The following is a 16,762-nucleotide window of genomic DNA, read 5'->3' as shown; positions in this document are numbered from 1 at the left end:
AATATACAGTAGAAATAACTTTGAATGTTTATTTAGAAACGTCGTATTTCGACCCTTTAGTTTTTGAAAACAGGCATTTTAGATAAACTTTTTTCAGCAGAACGTTTGAAAATGAAAACATCTGTTCAAAATTAAGACAAAACGTTATTTGGACACATATTGTACATAGTTAATGTGATGAACTATTAAGGTAAATCAGCAAGAAATTAGCAAATAGTGCTTAATACAAATTAATGGAGGCATAGCAGAGAATAGGGTTATTTATTCAGACATAACAGCAGCAGACTTGTCCCATGAGCCTTTACTGTAGTCATTTATGTCCAAATATGATTAAGAAAAGATTACAGGAATGACACAATATTTCACTACATGAGTTCAAATGAGAGCTGCTCCAGCATATAAAAATATGTCAACATGTTAGTTTGGCTTTGCTTTAAAATTAATTGTAAAAACTTAAGATTAAATAATAAAATCTACATCACTGGAAAATATACAACATAAACTATCCAAAAAACAAAAGTGCTTGAAACTAAACAGGAAGTGGATGTTAAAAAACACAAAAAGTGCAAGATCATAGTGTCAAACTATTTCACCCGTTTAACAAACCTGTGTGCCAACATCCAAAACATTTCTTTTGAAGTTTTTAGCGCTATATACTGACATTTACAGTACACAGATTCCCTTCATCTACATAAAAAAAAAAATCAATACTTTAACCATGCCATCAATTCAGAGGCACTCACAGGGGCTGCAGACTGTTTCAAGCAGAAAGAGTACAATTCAAACATCAACCACTTTAAATGAGACTAACTTGACAGCATTTTTAAAGGCAGTTTACATTAAGGTTGCTTTTGATATTTACACGAGCAGCTGAATTTTGAAACAGTATTTGCAGCGGGTCATAATAATGTTCACGTTTTTAGACTGCAAGCATTGTACTGCATGTACATCTTTCACTCAGTCAGGTTGCATTCATACAGTTTGCAGTGATACATCAAAAATTACACAGATAATGAATACTGCATCTATTTCAAGAGGCTAGATTCAAACAGGCAAGTACAGATGTATGGAGATTAGACACACAGAGAGGAAGGCCACAGTATAGATCAGATGACACCACTGAGTCTGTGTGAATGGGAAGCACATACATAAGCTAGCAAACTACAACAAAGCATCGCATCCCAATATGGCACAGGGCCATTAGACACACTGGCAGTCAATCAGATAATATGTACATAAAAAAGGTTTGCACTTATCTCAGCCATTCACTGATAAAGAACTCAACTTCCAGGAACACAAAATAAATACACACTTATAACAAACAGAGTCAAAACAGAAGCACAGCGCACACACATACTGTATATGCATGTGCTGTTTGCCTCTAGTGGCCAGAGCTGGCTCTACGTGGCCTGTGTCCAGAGTGTGACCGTGCGGTCAGCAGAGGAGGACAGGAAAGAGAGGTGATGTGTGTGCCACCTGCACTGAATCACTTTATCAGCATGCTCTCCCACAACGGTCAACGGCAGCGGCTTCGTCAGGTCACCTGTGAACACATACAATTGTCCAAAACTGCTTTTGCTTTTAAACAAACTTTAAATGCTTAAAATGTTTACATATTTACATTTACAAAATGTATTATATATATATATATATATATATATATATATATATATATATATATATATATATATATATATATATATATATATATAATACATATATATATAAAATTTTGTCTTGACTGTGGAAGGCTTGATAAAATGTTTTATGCTGCCCCTTTGGCACACATTGAATACATGGGAGAAAAAGAAATTATGCCCCTCCAAAAAAAAAAAAACCTGTCTAAATAAATATTAATAAATAAATACTAAATATTTGTATTATTTTTTCAATTCCTTTTTTATTACGAGCTTTTTATAACCTTCATGCAACCGTGCAAAAATGTAAATAATTGTAAAATAATTTCTAAACTGTCCTTTTTAGGGCTGCATTATATGGAGGTGCATTCCATTTTTCTTTTTTTTTTTTATAAATAAATGAAACAAGTAAAAAACCCACAACATTTTTCATTTTCATTTAGTGTAACTTGATGCACTGAAATAAACTAAAATGCAAGTAAAAATCTATAAAATTTATATAAACTTAAAAACAACAAAAACTACTAAAATGGCTAAATAAACTTTAGCTAAAATATAAATGAAAAAAAAAACAATGATTCAAAATAATTAAAATAAAAACTGAATGATTTAAAATGTTATGTTTGTTTGTGTTTACTGCCATTCCAGCTTCTTTGGTTATTTTCATGGCAGAGTTCAAACCAGCATCTTATAAAACATGCTTAATGGATAAATGGATTCGGCTGAGAGAACATGTTCGAAAATGAATATATTTAAGAAAAAAAACATATAGATAGATATATATATTTAATAAAATATTTTAAAAACTAATAAACATGACAAATACACAACAATTCTACAATGAAGCATTTAATGAACTTTAACACTGAGGGTCAACTGAAATCTCACCTTGCAGGTCGGTGATGATGACCTTGTTGTCGTAGGATCCTGTGAGCAGGTAATGAGCGCCGGGGGAGAAACGCACCGATCGGACATCACTGGAGTGCGGCCGGTACGTCTGAACCGTGCGCCCGCCTCTGATGTCATACAGCATACAGGAGCTGTCCTCCTGCCCTGATGCCAACAGACGCCCGCTCGGGTCCACTGCCACCGACGCCACAGGACTGCCTGTGAATTCACACACACCACATGAACCACATGAACAGTCACACACGTACTATTACAGTTCAGCAGCAACACTGACCAAATCTGGTTACCCAGGAGATAAGATTTATATTCATTTTATATTGTTAATTTCTCACAATACTTCTGAATGGGGCATAAAGACGTAAAGATGGTTTCATAGACAGGGCTTAGCCTAAACCAGTAATTTATATAAATATGCCTTAGAAAAAAGCATTACTGGTGTGCATCTTAAGACAAAACTAAGGCATTGACCAGTCTGTGCAAGTTTCTTTCAGTTGAAACAGCTCAGATTCATATTTTAGTCTAAGACTAGGCTTAAGCCTTGTCTGTGAAACCAGGGGAACAACAACAAAACTTTAATTACTTGAAGAAAAAAAAAACTAAAAACTTTAAAATAAAATGTTTAAAAACATTGAACAATTAGTCATAGGGGCACCATTTTTAATTTGCATTTATTTTAAAAAAAAATATATTATAAAATAAAATAGGAAATTTAATTTTTAATTTGCATTTATTTAAAAAAACATATATTATAAAATAAAATATTTATAAATATGAAATATGTTATTTAATAAATGAGAAAAACACAGAAACATTATTATTGCAACATTATTAAATGTTTAACTAAAATTAAAATGAAAACAACATATAAAAATAAAGTCTGATTCAAAATACTTATAAAACCTACATTTTCTCAACGATCCTAAAATAACACTGGTCTGAAAGTGACTTAAATCTTGTAATATAAAACCAAATTGGCAGATTGAGCATATTAGTATGCAAGATGGAGGCCATGTAATTATTCCAGTGAATCAGCTCAGATATACAGTTTTCTTGCTGGAAAAACCAGGTCTTACCAGCTCACGTTTTTGAAACACGATAGCTGTAACCATTTTGTGATCAGCTTTACCTAAATGCTTTACCTTGACTATTTCAGCCTTACCAGCACTTGGTCAACTGTCTAGACCAGACTGAACCAACTAATAAGCATAAATGACCTGCGTGGACTAGCTAGAGACCATGTAAATCCAGCTAACACCATATTCTAGCAGACAAAGTGCTAAAGTGTGAAACAAAAGCAGGTGAAGCCCACCTGCTCCTTGAAAGGCTGTCCCCACCACTCTCACACAGCTGGGCACTCGCAGGTCCCAGAAGCGCACCGTCTTATCCTGAGAGCCGGACGCTATCATCCAGCCCCCCCACGTGTACAGAGACAGGATATGACCTGAGGACAGAAAACACATACAAATCACATTAGGAATGAACATATTTACGAGAATTTGAGTGTATATAATATAAAGTCATATATTTTCGTGTGTGTACCTGTGTGTCCGCTCAGCGCGTGCAGGCCCTGTCCTCTCTGGCAGTCAGTTGTATAGATGTTACAGTCTCCGGCTCCTGCACTGATTAAAATCGCCCCTCCGCTCTCAGGACCCTCCATAAACGCCAGATCTCTGATAGTCCCATCATGCATACTGAACTCCAGATCAGGTCCTGAAGCAGAGAGAGGAATTGTGGATGTGTGTGGATTAAACTCCTTAAAGTTAAAGTCAAAATGTAACGAAACATTTTTTTTTGTTTGGAAAAAGATGTTAAATGTAACTCAAATCTACAGATGCAAATAGATAAGTCAAATAGCATTACATCTTAAAATTGGCCAGTGCATGACAAAACGCCTGTAGTGTCTTTCTTAAAGATTGATGAATATTTGTTTGCAATCACCTGTAGCATTGCAGGTTTCAGGGTTGAAGGGCAGCACTTTGACGTATTTATCATTGGAGCCGGTGGCCAGTAGCTGTCCACATGGGCTCCAGGCTACACAATATATAGAGCCTTTGTGATGCTTGTTCCTCTTGAAGCAGATCACAGGAGGTTTACTTGTGCCCGAACCACTAAAAAAGAACAAAACAACTACAGTATATCAACAGATATATTCTGATTCTCTATGAATTAACACAGGAGTTTACCCAAAAAGGAAAATTCTGTCATCACTTATTCCCCATCATGTTAACTATATATATTTTGAAGAATGTTGGTAACCAAATAATTTTGGTTTCAAACTTTTTTTTTTAAATATAGTATCTTCTTTGTGTTCCACAGAAGAAACAAATTCATACAGGTTTAGATTAAACAAGTACAATTTTAACGAAACATTACAAACACAAATAACATGCACTGATGAATCATTCACAGTAAGAACAGGAATATGTATTGATGTTTTCTAATAGCAAAGAATTCAAACACTTTGTAGAGTTTTTTCATTTTCTAGTGTTTATGATAACAGTTGTATGGCTGAAATGATGATTTCAGGCACTAGCTTGTATCCCATCATCTATAAAATGCTTGATAATTTAAATGGGTTTTAATGCAGCCTGTGAGCAGCTGACCTGGTGTCCAGTGTGTCAGGATAGGCACACACACGCAGCATCTTAGAGTTGGAGCCGACAGCGTACATTGTCCCTGTGGGGTGAAAGGCCACGGCCCGGACCGCCTGCGTATCCTCCAGGGTGTTGACCATCACAAACCTGGCTTTTGACTTATCTTTCTGCAACACACACATATAAAAACATTCTGTATGTGAGAAGGTTTTTTTGAAGATTAGGTGATATATTATTCCCTAATAAGTGTTTGATCTGAGAAGTTTTAAGAGCTGTAATTAAACCAACACTAAAGCGTTTAGAGAGACACAGAAGGAGAATGTGTTATTCCGTGAATGTTATATACAGTATACTATGTATACAGGAGTTTAGTATAAAAGAAACAGAATGAACAATTTGCAAAAACACAATTTGGTGCAGTTTCAGATAAAGTTTTGACAGCTTGTAAACCAGTGAGATTTTTACTTAAACATATATTTAAAAAGGCAGATAAATATCAGTTATCAGTAAATATCTTAAAATAATATGTTTAGAAAATATATTTTTTTAATATTTAAATGCTTTATAATCACAGTTCACTAGTTTTTAATTGAGAGGAAAAAAATACATCGATGATGTACAAATAAAAATTCCTAAGCCTGATGGATCATATTTGATACTCTTAAATTACACATACACAAAAAAAAAGGGAGGCAGTGTTTTTAGAATGATATTAGACTTTAGATTTAAACCTAAAATACCTTTTACTTGCTTAAAAAAGTATAAAATATCGATCAGATTGACAGAAAGCATGTAGTAGACTGTCTGCAACAGATTTTTCAGCAACACTGATCATGCTGTTAACTTGAAGGCCTTAGAAATTTGCATATCAAATATGATACAGTCAGCTTCATTGGATTTTTAATGTTGAGCTGTAGGACGCACTGTACCTCTGGGCCTTTAGAGCAGGTCAAACTACTGTCATCGTGTCCAGTTTTGTCTCTCTGGGAACTGCAGGAAAAAAACAAACTATTTTTAAAACCCCATTAAGAACCCAAACAGTAATTACAAAAACATACTGGAATTCGATATGACAAAAAGCTCCCAAAAAGCAGTCTTACATTATGGATGCACTGATCTAGAACTATTCAAACTCTTTCAATGAAAGAAAAAGGATTGAGTGTGAATCTCACCTCTGGGACAGTACAGGAGACTGGCTGGGCGGAGGGCAGGCTGCTTGACCTACTGACCTCTGAGGAGTGCTGGTGACCACATCGCTGGTTCCTCCACACCCTTCCTGTGTCTGTGGTGTGGCTGAAGCGTCTCTCACTACACTTTTGTTATTACTGCCTCCATTACACTGCTGAGAGAGAGCCTGCACCTCTTCTCCCAAATCATCCATTCCCACATTTAGTTCCTCCAGTCTCTGAATAGACCTGCATACATACACACAAAAAACATGAAGCTTTAGAGTCATCTTGGAGCTAGTCATAGTCTCAGGCGGCATGGCCATGGGCTGACCATGTGATGCATACCACACACAACACAAGCCAGGAGCTTTCTCAAAACACACAAATACAAATTCAAATTAAATCTAATTTTAAATTTAAATTTAAATTTGCGTCTTCCGGTTCCCCACGGTCAGCAGAAGTGCGAAAAAAAAGTGTTTATTATGTTTGAAATCTGGATATTTATCTTACAAAAACGCATGGATTCACTACAGGGGGCCTTTATTCACCCCCCGGAGCTGTGTGAGGGACGTTTTATTACAGTTGCGCACACTTTATTTCACGTCTCCTGAACTGTTGACAACAAACACCCGCTTACCCCATTGAAAGGGTTGAAAGGGCAAGGACAAATTTTTAATATAACTTTGACTGGATTATTCTGAAAGAAGAAAGTCACATACACCTAGGATGCTTCGAGGGTGAGTAGAAAATGGATGAATTTTCATTCTCAGGTGAACTAACCCTTTAAGTACATTATAAATACTAAAACTGCGAACATGAATACTTAAATTTACATTTCTGATTAACCCAGTGACTGTTTTTTTACTTTGAGCTAGATTATAAGATTATAAGATTTTTATTCTATTAATAATTCTATTATTTTTTCACATGTGTACACTCACACACTAGGAAAGGATATTTTGTAAGACAGAAAATAGGAATGTCAATTTTTATACCCATGTTCGAACATCATTTGAAAACAAATTAATTTATTAATCATTAACCTTAATACTGCAAAATGAGTCTATTGCAGAGGCATTTATTATTTCTGACCATTTACAAATGGTTACTTTGGAATATTAGGAAAAATCATGAAGATGTGAGAAAAGAGATGGGCTCTGTCCTGCCCCTGTCAGAACCCAATATGAAATAATTATCTGGGAAAATTTTTGTTAAACATTACTTAGTTTCTAAATTGATATTGCTTTCCACGTTAAAGGCCTTTGCATTGTTCCTATATTAATGTACTTTTTTGAAGTTTTTGTCACATTAAAAGTTTAATTTGTACATTAGTGAATTGTTTTCGCAAAAGATCATGGCCCAGTTACTCACAGCCGCTTTTGCACGTGTTTTGCACATGAGCCACACCCTCCCCCAAACTAATCTTCTTAATTGACCATCAATACCTTTAATCGATCACATCTCTTATCGACAATTACTCGTTGACATCCTTATTAGAAAACAAAAAGGGCACTGGATTAAGTGGATATTTTGGCAACAATGCAATACAAATACAAATAATAAATAGCATCAAAATACGGGTTTTTTTTTTGATGGGGGGGGGGGGGGGCTCTGTGCCCCTGGACTGATGAAAGACTTTTTTCATTACAGACACACACATCACAGTGCGTTCAGATTATAATATTTGTGTTTTCCTTGGGGATTTCTTCACCCACTTTAAGGTGCAAAGCTGCTCGCAGCACCATCTGTAGAGGCCTGAGATTCATCTCATTAGCCCTTCATTTGAAATTCATCGTAATCTCTGCCAAGCACCACCCACCATTTCCACAACTGGTCATTTTCCATTGGTCAAGGGGGTTTTCCCCTGAAAATCCCCCGAAGCAGGTGGCATGAGGCCAAAACGCACAAGCCACACATTTTTATTAGTTTTTAATCTGTTTTAAATTTCATTTCTGTGGCATTATAGTAAACACCTAAACTTGTCCTCACTGCCAGCAAGGCTTCTGTTGACAGAACAATAAGTGTTTCTTCTGCCCCCCCTTCCCCTCTGACAGGCTGCATTATTTATGGCTGTGGCCTTTATTGATGACATCACCAGTGGACCGGCACGGCATGGTTCCAAAACCTCCCTTTGTTATGATTCTGTTTTACAAGTGCGCTGTAACCACAGCAACAGAAGAACTAGAGAAGTATCTAAGCCGGACAAGAGAAGAGGGGCCTAAAATGAGTTCAGTGATTCTCAGATTTCACTGTTTGCACCATTGATTAAATTTTTTTGTAAGGGATAGGAAAAAATCATTTAAACAAACCAATTGAAACATTTAAAAAAAACATTAATTATATTTTTTTTATATTTATTATACTGTGGTTTTCTTTAAAAACTAAATTGTGTATTTAATTTAGGAAACATCCTAAATAAACTACTGCACACATTATTCATACACTACTCCACTGTATATTATACGTATTTGCTAAAAATATTAATTCAGGTATTACTAAAAAAAATGGTCCAGCCTACTTGTCATGCTGGAAGAGACTATTTGTCTTGGGAAGAACAAATGCAAGCTACTACCCTGCCTGGTAATAAATAAAACACTATGTAAATGGGAGTTGAAAGTAGGTGTTAAGAGCATGTGTGTGTATATGTGTTTGTATTCCTTAGGGAATTCTCCACCCACTTTGAGTTCCCTGGCAGCTCGCTGTACCATCTGTAAAACCCTGAGGTCATTCTCATCTACATCTCATTAGCCTTTCATTTGATATTCAACCTGCCTTGCCATTTTTCTCTGCTTCCTTTCCTTTAGATTTTAGCAGCATCAAATTTCAACCTTGTGTCTTTGTGTTTGTAAACTTCAGCTGGTGTAATGCACATCAGTGAAGCTCTAGAACAAATGCTGACCTTTGGATGTGATGTTAGAGGTGACATGGAGCTCTGCTAACCTGGTAAGGAAGGTTTCTGTGAGGTTGTGCTTGGCGGTGGGCGGGGCCTCGTGCTGCTGGACTCCGCCCTCTTGCAGCATCTGCTGGTAAAGTTCCCTCTGCTGCTGCTTCTGTTCCAGATGTTGCTGCACACGCAAACGCTGCCTGTAATATTCCTGAAACTGTTCTGTGGAGTCCCGCAACTATGCAGAAACAGAAGAGACAAAGATGTGCTGAGATATCAATGAGAAATAGGTACCATATTTTTAGGAACTATAAGTCGCACCTAAGTATAAGTTGCATCAGTCCAAAAACATGTCATGACGAGGAAAAAAAAACATATATAAGTCACACTGGAATATAAGTCGCAAATTTTTTAGAACGAAGAACCAAGAGAAAACATTACCATCTACAGCCGCGAGAGGGTGCTCTATGTTTTCAGTGTAGACTACAGGAGCAGTGAGCAGCATAGAAGGCTGTAGATGGTAATGTTTTCTTTTCTCTTGGTTAATTTCTTGGTACATGTCAAATTAATTTTGATAAACAAGTCGCACCTGACTATAAGTCTTTTTTAAAAGTAAAATAAGAACAAAAAATATAAATATGAATGCAAATTACAATAGCCATAATATAATTAACCGGTAAAATAATACTTGAAATAAAATATTTTTTTATTTTAGAGTTAAAAAAAACCCTACATTTATTTAATTTTATCTAGTCCACAGTGCAATACAGTACATCTCACTTACACTGACTTGATGTATATATAGAAACTATATAGACATTTTTAAATCTTATAACATGACAAAAATGGCTAACAAAAATAAAACTTTAACTAAAAGTAAAATAAGAAGAGAAAATATAAATATGAATGCAAATTACAATAGCGTCTAGATTAACGATACTAAATAATGCTGCTCTATAGCTCAATTTCAATTAACTTTTTTAACTTCTTACAACAGAGTAAATGCCAACATTCCAGAACTCTATTCACAACAGTCACTAATGGTGAATATTCTAGAACCCTTTCACCACAACCTCACAGTCAACTTTCTAGAGCCCTTCAAACAAGAGAAATCTGTAAAGGTCAGCATACTAAAACTCTTCATACAAACATAATTTGAATTTATCAGTCAACATTCTAGAATATTTTTAGTGACATTCCCCCACAAAGACATGCCTAGCAGCAGTAGCTTGGTGAAAGCCAATCTAAGCCCTCAATAACCATGCAGTGATAAAGTGGAAGCTGTTTTTACTTAAATTTAGTGAACAATTTATTACTGGTGTTTATTTTAATACTGTTCAATTAAAATTAAGCATATTATTAAAAGTAATGTTTTGAGTGCTTGATCTAATTTTCAGGAAATATCAATGTACTCATTGAGCAGCAAAGTACCTCATTCTTCTCCTCAGACCCAGGGGCTGGGGCATCCTGACCCGGGGCAGAGACCGGGCGAGAGTTTTGAGGTCCGGGTGAGCTCATCATTTTATCAGATGGAGTTTCAGTTCTGGAGCTGCAAGACCAGAGTTCACATTACTTTAGACACACACCTCGCCGTTGTAATTATTTTGTTCTGAAAAGATTGTGCTTTCAAGTCATTCTGTTCTGCCAAACCCATCTCAGAAGTGAATATGCCTTGAATATGAAATGCACAGTGGCATATTGTAACAGGGTGTTTTAAACAACAATACATATGAACTACCTTCAAAAGTTTGGAATAATTCAAATGTTTAAAAAAAAGGTTTTTGAAATAAGTCTCCTATGCTCACTCACAGACAAATTATTTTATCAAAAATCCAGTAAATTGAATTTGTTTAAATTTTGTAATATATTTTGAAAAGTCATTTATTCCTAGAAGGCAAAGCCATTTCTCTAGTCTAGTCATTAGTGTCACATTATACTTCAGATATCATTCTAATATGCTAATTTGCTGCTCAAGAAATTTTTTGTTGAAAACATTTCTGTTGCCTAATATTTTAGTCGAAACTGTGATACACTAGCATTCAAAATTTGGGGTAAGTAAGCTAAAAAAAATAAATACTTCTATTCATCAAGGACGCATTGAATTTATTAAAAATGACAGTAAAGACTTAATAATAATGTAATAATGTTACAAAATAAATGCTGTTTTTTTTACTTTCTATTCATCAAATTAAATATCATGGTGTTCACAGATTTTTTTTTTTTTTTATAACAACAATAATAACCATTATGAACATTTCAGCACCAGTAACAACTCATAATAACTGATCAGAAAATCAGCATATTAGAATAATTTTTTAAGAATCATCTTACACTGAAGAATGAAATAATGGTGAGCATAAGAATGAGCTTTGGTGAGCATAAGAAACTAGTTTAAAAAATATTAAATTATTCTTAACTTTTGACAAGTAGTGTAAAAAAAAAATAACTAAAATAATAATAATAATAAAAATGACACTTTTTTATTTAAAGACATTGTGGTTTTATTAATCACAGCTAATCGTCTAAAAATCAGCTACTCCAAATGGTCCCATGGATCATATTAAATATATACAGGTTATAGAAATCAGGAGTTATCTTTAAAAGTGTCCACTATCTTAAACTCAAACCCAGATATTTCAGGTGTATCAGGTGATGTTTACCTTTCTGGTGACTCCTCAAAGATGCTGTGACATCCTGAATTCTCCATCATCACACTGCGGTTCAGGTGTTGGAAATTAGCGAATGAGTGTGACATGGGTGAAGTTTTACCTCCGTCCGTACCAGCTGCTCTCTTCTCTTGGCCAGAGAGACCGTAGGACAGGCCGTCCAGCGCTGGGTTCAGAGAGCGTGTCATGTAGGTGTCCGCAGACTGTGGACGCCGAAGAGGAGATGCAGGGTATGGCGAGAGCTTGCTGACGAGTGGAGTGAGAAGGTCTGCGTAAGTGGCCTTGGCGGGTTTAACAAGCCGATCCACATGGATATCAAGCATCTTCTGCTCAAAGGCGCAAGAAAAGGCACTGGGCGACAGGTTCTGGAGCCAAGAAAGCAAGCTCAGGTCAAGATCATCGCAGCCGTTCCCGCACAGCATGTCTATTCCCAGAAGAATCTCACTCTCTGTGATCTCCTCTCCGGTAGCTTTGCTCTGGCAAAACTCGACACAGCATTCGTACAGAAGGCCTTTAATGAGAAGCTGGAATAGACGGTTGGAGCTAGCGCGGAACCCAGCCTCACCCAGCTTACGGTCAGCGGGAATAAACTCCGCCACCATGCCACAGGCCTCCTCAAAACACTGCACACGTGCTGTACTCGGGTTCCAGTCCTTGAACTCGGCATGGTTGGTGAGGCGGGGCAGCGTCAGGAGAAGGCAAAGCTTGCTGTAGTCGTCTTTAGATGGACAAAATTCTTCCAGAGCATGCAAACATTTCACAGCCTCCTGCATGGTCAACTCCAACTGAACACAGAGAGACAGAATGAAAAAGAAGCCAGAGCCATTTGCAAACAAGCTCTAATCAGTTTCTCACATGGAGTTACCATGGTTTTTTGGACACAATACTCTCAAGATCAAAATGCCAGTAAATTAAGCGTAACAGAAACCATATAAAGCAGCGCTGTCAAACAATTAATTGCGATTAATCGCATCCAAAATAAACGTTTTTGTTTACATAATATATGAGTGTGTACTGTATATATTTATTATGTATAAATAAATACAAACACATGCATGCATATATTTAAGAAAAAAATTATGTTTATATAATAAATATATTTATAAAAATCTAATAATATATAAATGTATATGCATGTAAATATTTTCAGAATATACACAGTATGTGTGTGTATTTATATATGCAAAATAAATAAACAGTATGCATACATATGTTATGTTAAAAAAAACTTACATTTTGGATGCGATTAATCGCGATTAATCGTTTGACAGCACTAAAACTAAAGTGAGTTTCCATGTATGTTTCTTTATCTTCTGCTATATTTCAAGAAATAATATATTGCATATCTTGTTTGGTTTGCATTACTATTAATTATTATCAAGATAAAACTATACATCGCAGTTTAAAAGTTTGGGGTTGGTAAGAGCTTTTTTGAAAGAAGTCTAAACATGGCTGCATTTATTTGATCAAAATACAACAAAACAGGAATACTGTGAGTTATTATTGCATTTCAAACAACAGTTTTCTATTTTGATATATTTATATTATGTAACATATAAAATGTAATTTATTTCTGTCATGCGAAAATACATTTTCAGCTGACATTACTCTATTGCTCAGTGTCACATGATCTTTCAGAAACCATTCTAAAATACTGATTTGGTGCTCGTACAAATAAAAGCAATTAAAAAAGTAATCAAACATCACATGTGACAACATGGCACCATTTCTGTGTTTGTTGTCATGGTGGACACTGATGATACTCACATGTTGTGGCTCATCTTCGGCAGACATAGCGTTGTTCACACACAAAGCTTCCAGAAACTTCTGTTTCGAAACAATGTAGCGGAACCTGAGAGGACATGGAAAAATGCAGCACTATACGTTAAGTTTTTATTGATATATTGATATAAATAAACTGCTCTTAATTTGGGTAATATTGCTGCTTTTATATTGCTACATTCAGTGACTGCATAAAAACTTAATGTTAATGCACAAAATTATTATTCAAGTGTAGAAGACTCAATTTATTTTCTTCCCATTCAAATGCAAGTACACTCCTACGAGATATGATTCTAGAAAGATTCTGAGCTGATCTCTCACCTTTTTCTGTCAAATTTATCCAGACCCTCAAGAGGCTGAATAAACTGTAACACCTCATCCCACTGTCCATCCAGAATGAGCTGCCTGCAGCAGAGAGGAATCAAAGACCATTTGACTTCTAATAGTAGAATAACAATACCACTTTCCACAACTAACAATTAGACTAGTTTAGACTATATTCAAAGAAACATTTTCCATGAAAACATGAGGTCGAAATCAACATTTCATTATCTGACTGGTATTAACATTGTATTACATTTAAAAAGTACATTAGAGAACATGTTCAGGAAGTTTAACATGGTGATGAAACTCTGGGTAACACTTTAGAATAGGTAACACCTATAAGATGCTTATTAGCATGCATATTACTAGAATATTAGCCATGTATTAGTGCTAATTAATAGCATATTAATGCCTTATTCTACATCCCTAATCTTACCCAATACCTAAACCTAACAACTACCTTACTAACTATTAATAAGCAGCAAATTGAGAATTTATTGAAAGAAATGACGTAGTTAATAGTTAACATATGTTACCTATTCTAAAGTGTTACCGAATTCTGTATTTGCCTTATTATCAGTCTATTCCAAGCAGGGCAGTGGTGTGAAAGGCACCTTTGTTTATAATGGGGCCGGATTCTGAAAAGGGACCCAAACTCTCGTGCACTCTCACGCTCAAAGGAACACAAGTGAGCCATGGGCTGTGAAACTCCAATTAAAATTGTCTATACTCTTACTTGAGTTTAACAGTAATGGTGAAATACATGCAACTCAGTTTTATCAAATCAATGCAGAGTAAAACTACTTTAAATAGGCAAACTCAACCATTACATAAGGTGCTGGCAACCTATATGGCACAAGTGCCAACACTGCACCACATTAGAAGTTAATTTTAACCTGAACTTTTAAAAATGGTTATGTGGAAGGGGGGATGGTACAGTAAAAAATAAAAAATGGTACTTCATAATATGCTGGCTCCTGCATTATATGATTGGCTCATAATGCCACCACATTGGGTTTTTAATTTTTATTTAAACTCAGCCTCAGTATAAGGTGCTTATGGTTCAAACCTGAGAAAGAGCATGTCGTCTGAGTACAGGCCGTTGATGACCCCGCTCTCCTTCTCCAGGGCCAGCATGCTAATGTGCAGCTTGCGTGAGTTCAGGAAGTCCAGCATCACCTTGATGATCTCCACTTCCTTTACATTTATGATCTCCTCAGCCGTCATGGTGGCAAGCTTTCGCAGAAACAATAAGAAAACTAATGCATCATTTAGCAGATGGTTTGAAATAATTCATTAACATGAATTCAGAAATCATTTTCCCTCCCCAGATCTAAGGCTAGGCTACAAAATACAGGACTTTAAGGCTCCTCTTATCACAGCGCTTATGACTATGTTTCCAACTGTCCACCCTGATGGCAGTCCTGGTTTAACATTTCTTAACTACATTCCTTAACATTTCAACATTGACTAATACTTTATTAAAATCAAAAGCTGTGTCATGAACAGTTCTATTTGTATTAAATAATGTTAACAAAGACAGATCACTGTAACAAATGTACTGCTAATGGGACTTTATTATTTATTACTTCAGTTTATAAAGCCCTTGATGTAGCTATAAAACACTCTAGTGCTGGAAGACTACAAGTGAAGAAGTAACAACCTTCTAATTAAAATACCAAAGCAATGTTAAGACAAAGAAAAGTCAACATACCAGAAAATGCAAATGTAAACACACAAAAGCATGGGAGGTGACCTGACATTCTACAAAAACAAAAACAGCCTGTTCCTCAATACCATCACATCACACATCCAACTTAACCCATTTCAAATAACTGTAAATGATTATAATGAAAATACCACTTAGAATTTTGCTTTAAAAACACATATTATTCTTGATAGCTAAATGAATTAGTACTATAAGAAGTAGAAAACTATTAATTAATATAAGATATTATTCCAGTAATATTATTCCTTTAAAAATCTTAATTTGAGATACACAACTAACTATAAATGTTTAATTTGCCAAAAAAAAAAAAATGGCAGGTAGATTTGTAGTAGTCATTAAAGAGAGTCTGAAAATATACACTATAAATTCCTGGTCACCCATGCATTTCTACAACAAGCACAATGTAGTATATTCTAAAATTGCTTTTTGGGATTTAAACTTATAACCTTATAGTAATAGAAGCTCATTCTTTGAACCACTAAACCACGCCACCCCCAAACATGCAATATGAGAAACACAGATTTGCTTAATTCCCACACGATGAACCTGCATGAGTTCACTACAGTGCATCTAACGTTATCTAGCCGTTTACACTGATTATGTCCTAAATAAGCCACATAACATCCCATCAAGCACCAGTGAGAACGGACTGAAGCTGTTCTGTTCTAGCTTCGGGGGGAGAGAGTCTGTGCTTCCCCGGCCTCGCCTATCCTCAAAACAACGGAGATAACCGACGCGAAGAGTGATTTTAATCTCACCTGATAATCTCTACATATAAACGAAGTGAAGAAATCCTCTGTGGGTACACCGAGGGTGTGTCGACACGCACTGTCTAGTGATTTTCCCCAAGTGTTTCGAGGAAAGAGGCTCTCGTTGTCCCTGGCGCTCGCTGGTTGTCAAGCGCAAGCTTCCTCTGTGCTCTCCACCAATCCGCGCTCACGCACACGAACCCCCGCAAAACCCGCCCAGGCCCGCACTGAACTGCGCATTATTCAACAAACTGAGGCTTAATGTGGATTTGTGATTAGCAGCATTAAGTGCTCATTATTCTACCCGTGTAAACTAATT

The 16,762-nt window shown here is 35.8% G+C and overlaps 1 protein-coding gene across 1 annotated transcript; it reads right to left on the bottom strand.

Annotated features, from left to right (window-relative positions):
* Positions 1 to 158: 158 nt before the first annotated feature.
* LOC113045379 (WD repeat-containing protein 47-like) lies at positions 159 to 16,610 on the bottom strand. Its single transcript, XM_026205742.1, has 15 exons — positions 16,453 to 16,610; positions 15,035 to 15,201; positions 13,963 to 14,046; positions 13,627 to 13,711; positions 11,854 to 12,644; positions 10,625 to 10,742; positions 9,250 to 9,431; positions 6,313 to 6,555; positions 6,070 to 6,130; positions 5,150 to 5,307; positions 4,485 to 4,654; positions 4,086 to 4,256; positions 3,856 to 3,987; positions 2,526 to 2,744; positions 159 to 1,543 (listed from the first exon to the last, which is right to left on the bottom strand). The coding sequence occupies exons 2-15, from the start codon at positions 15,190 to 15,192 to the stop codon at positions 1,401 to 1,403; spliced, it is 2,715 nt and encodes a 904-aa protein (XP_026061527.1). The 5' UTR covers positions 15,193 to 15,201; positions 16,453 to 16,610; the 3' UTR covers positions 159 to 1,400.
* Between the last annotated feature and the right edge of the window lie 152 nt (positions 16,611 to 16,762).

Source organism: Carassius auratus, chromosome 27 (genome assembly GCF_003368295.1).
Source record: "Carassius auratus strain Wakin chromosome 27, ASM336829v1, whole genome shotgun sequence".
Classification (NCBI taxonomy): Eukaryota; Metazoa; Chordata; class Actinopteri; order Cypriniformes; family Cyprinidae; genus Carassius; species Carassius auratus.
This window is presented reverse-complemented; position numbering and strand designations above follow the sequence as displayed.

Coding starts and splice junctions, on each gene's coding strand:
- LOC113045379 (XM_026205742.1), bottom strand. CDS start 15,192: ATGACGGCTGAGGAGATCATAAATGTAAAGGAAGTGGAGATCATCAAG. Junction 12,645..13,626: donor CCGAAGATGAGCCACAACAT/GTGAGTATCATC, acceptor CTCTGTGTTCAG/TTGGAGTTGACCATGCAGGA. Junction 6,131..6,312: donor TCTCCTGTACTGTCCCAGAG/GTGAGATTCACA, acceptor TTTTTCCTGCAG/TTCCCAGAGAGACAAAACTG.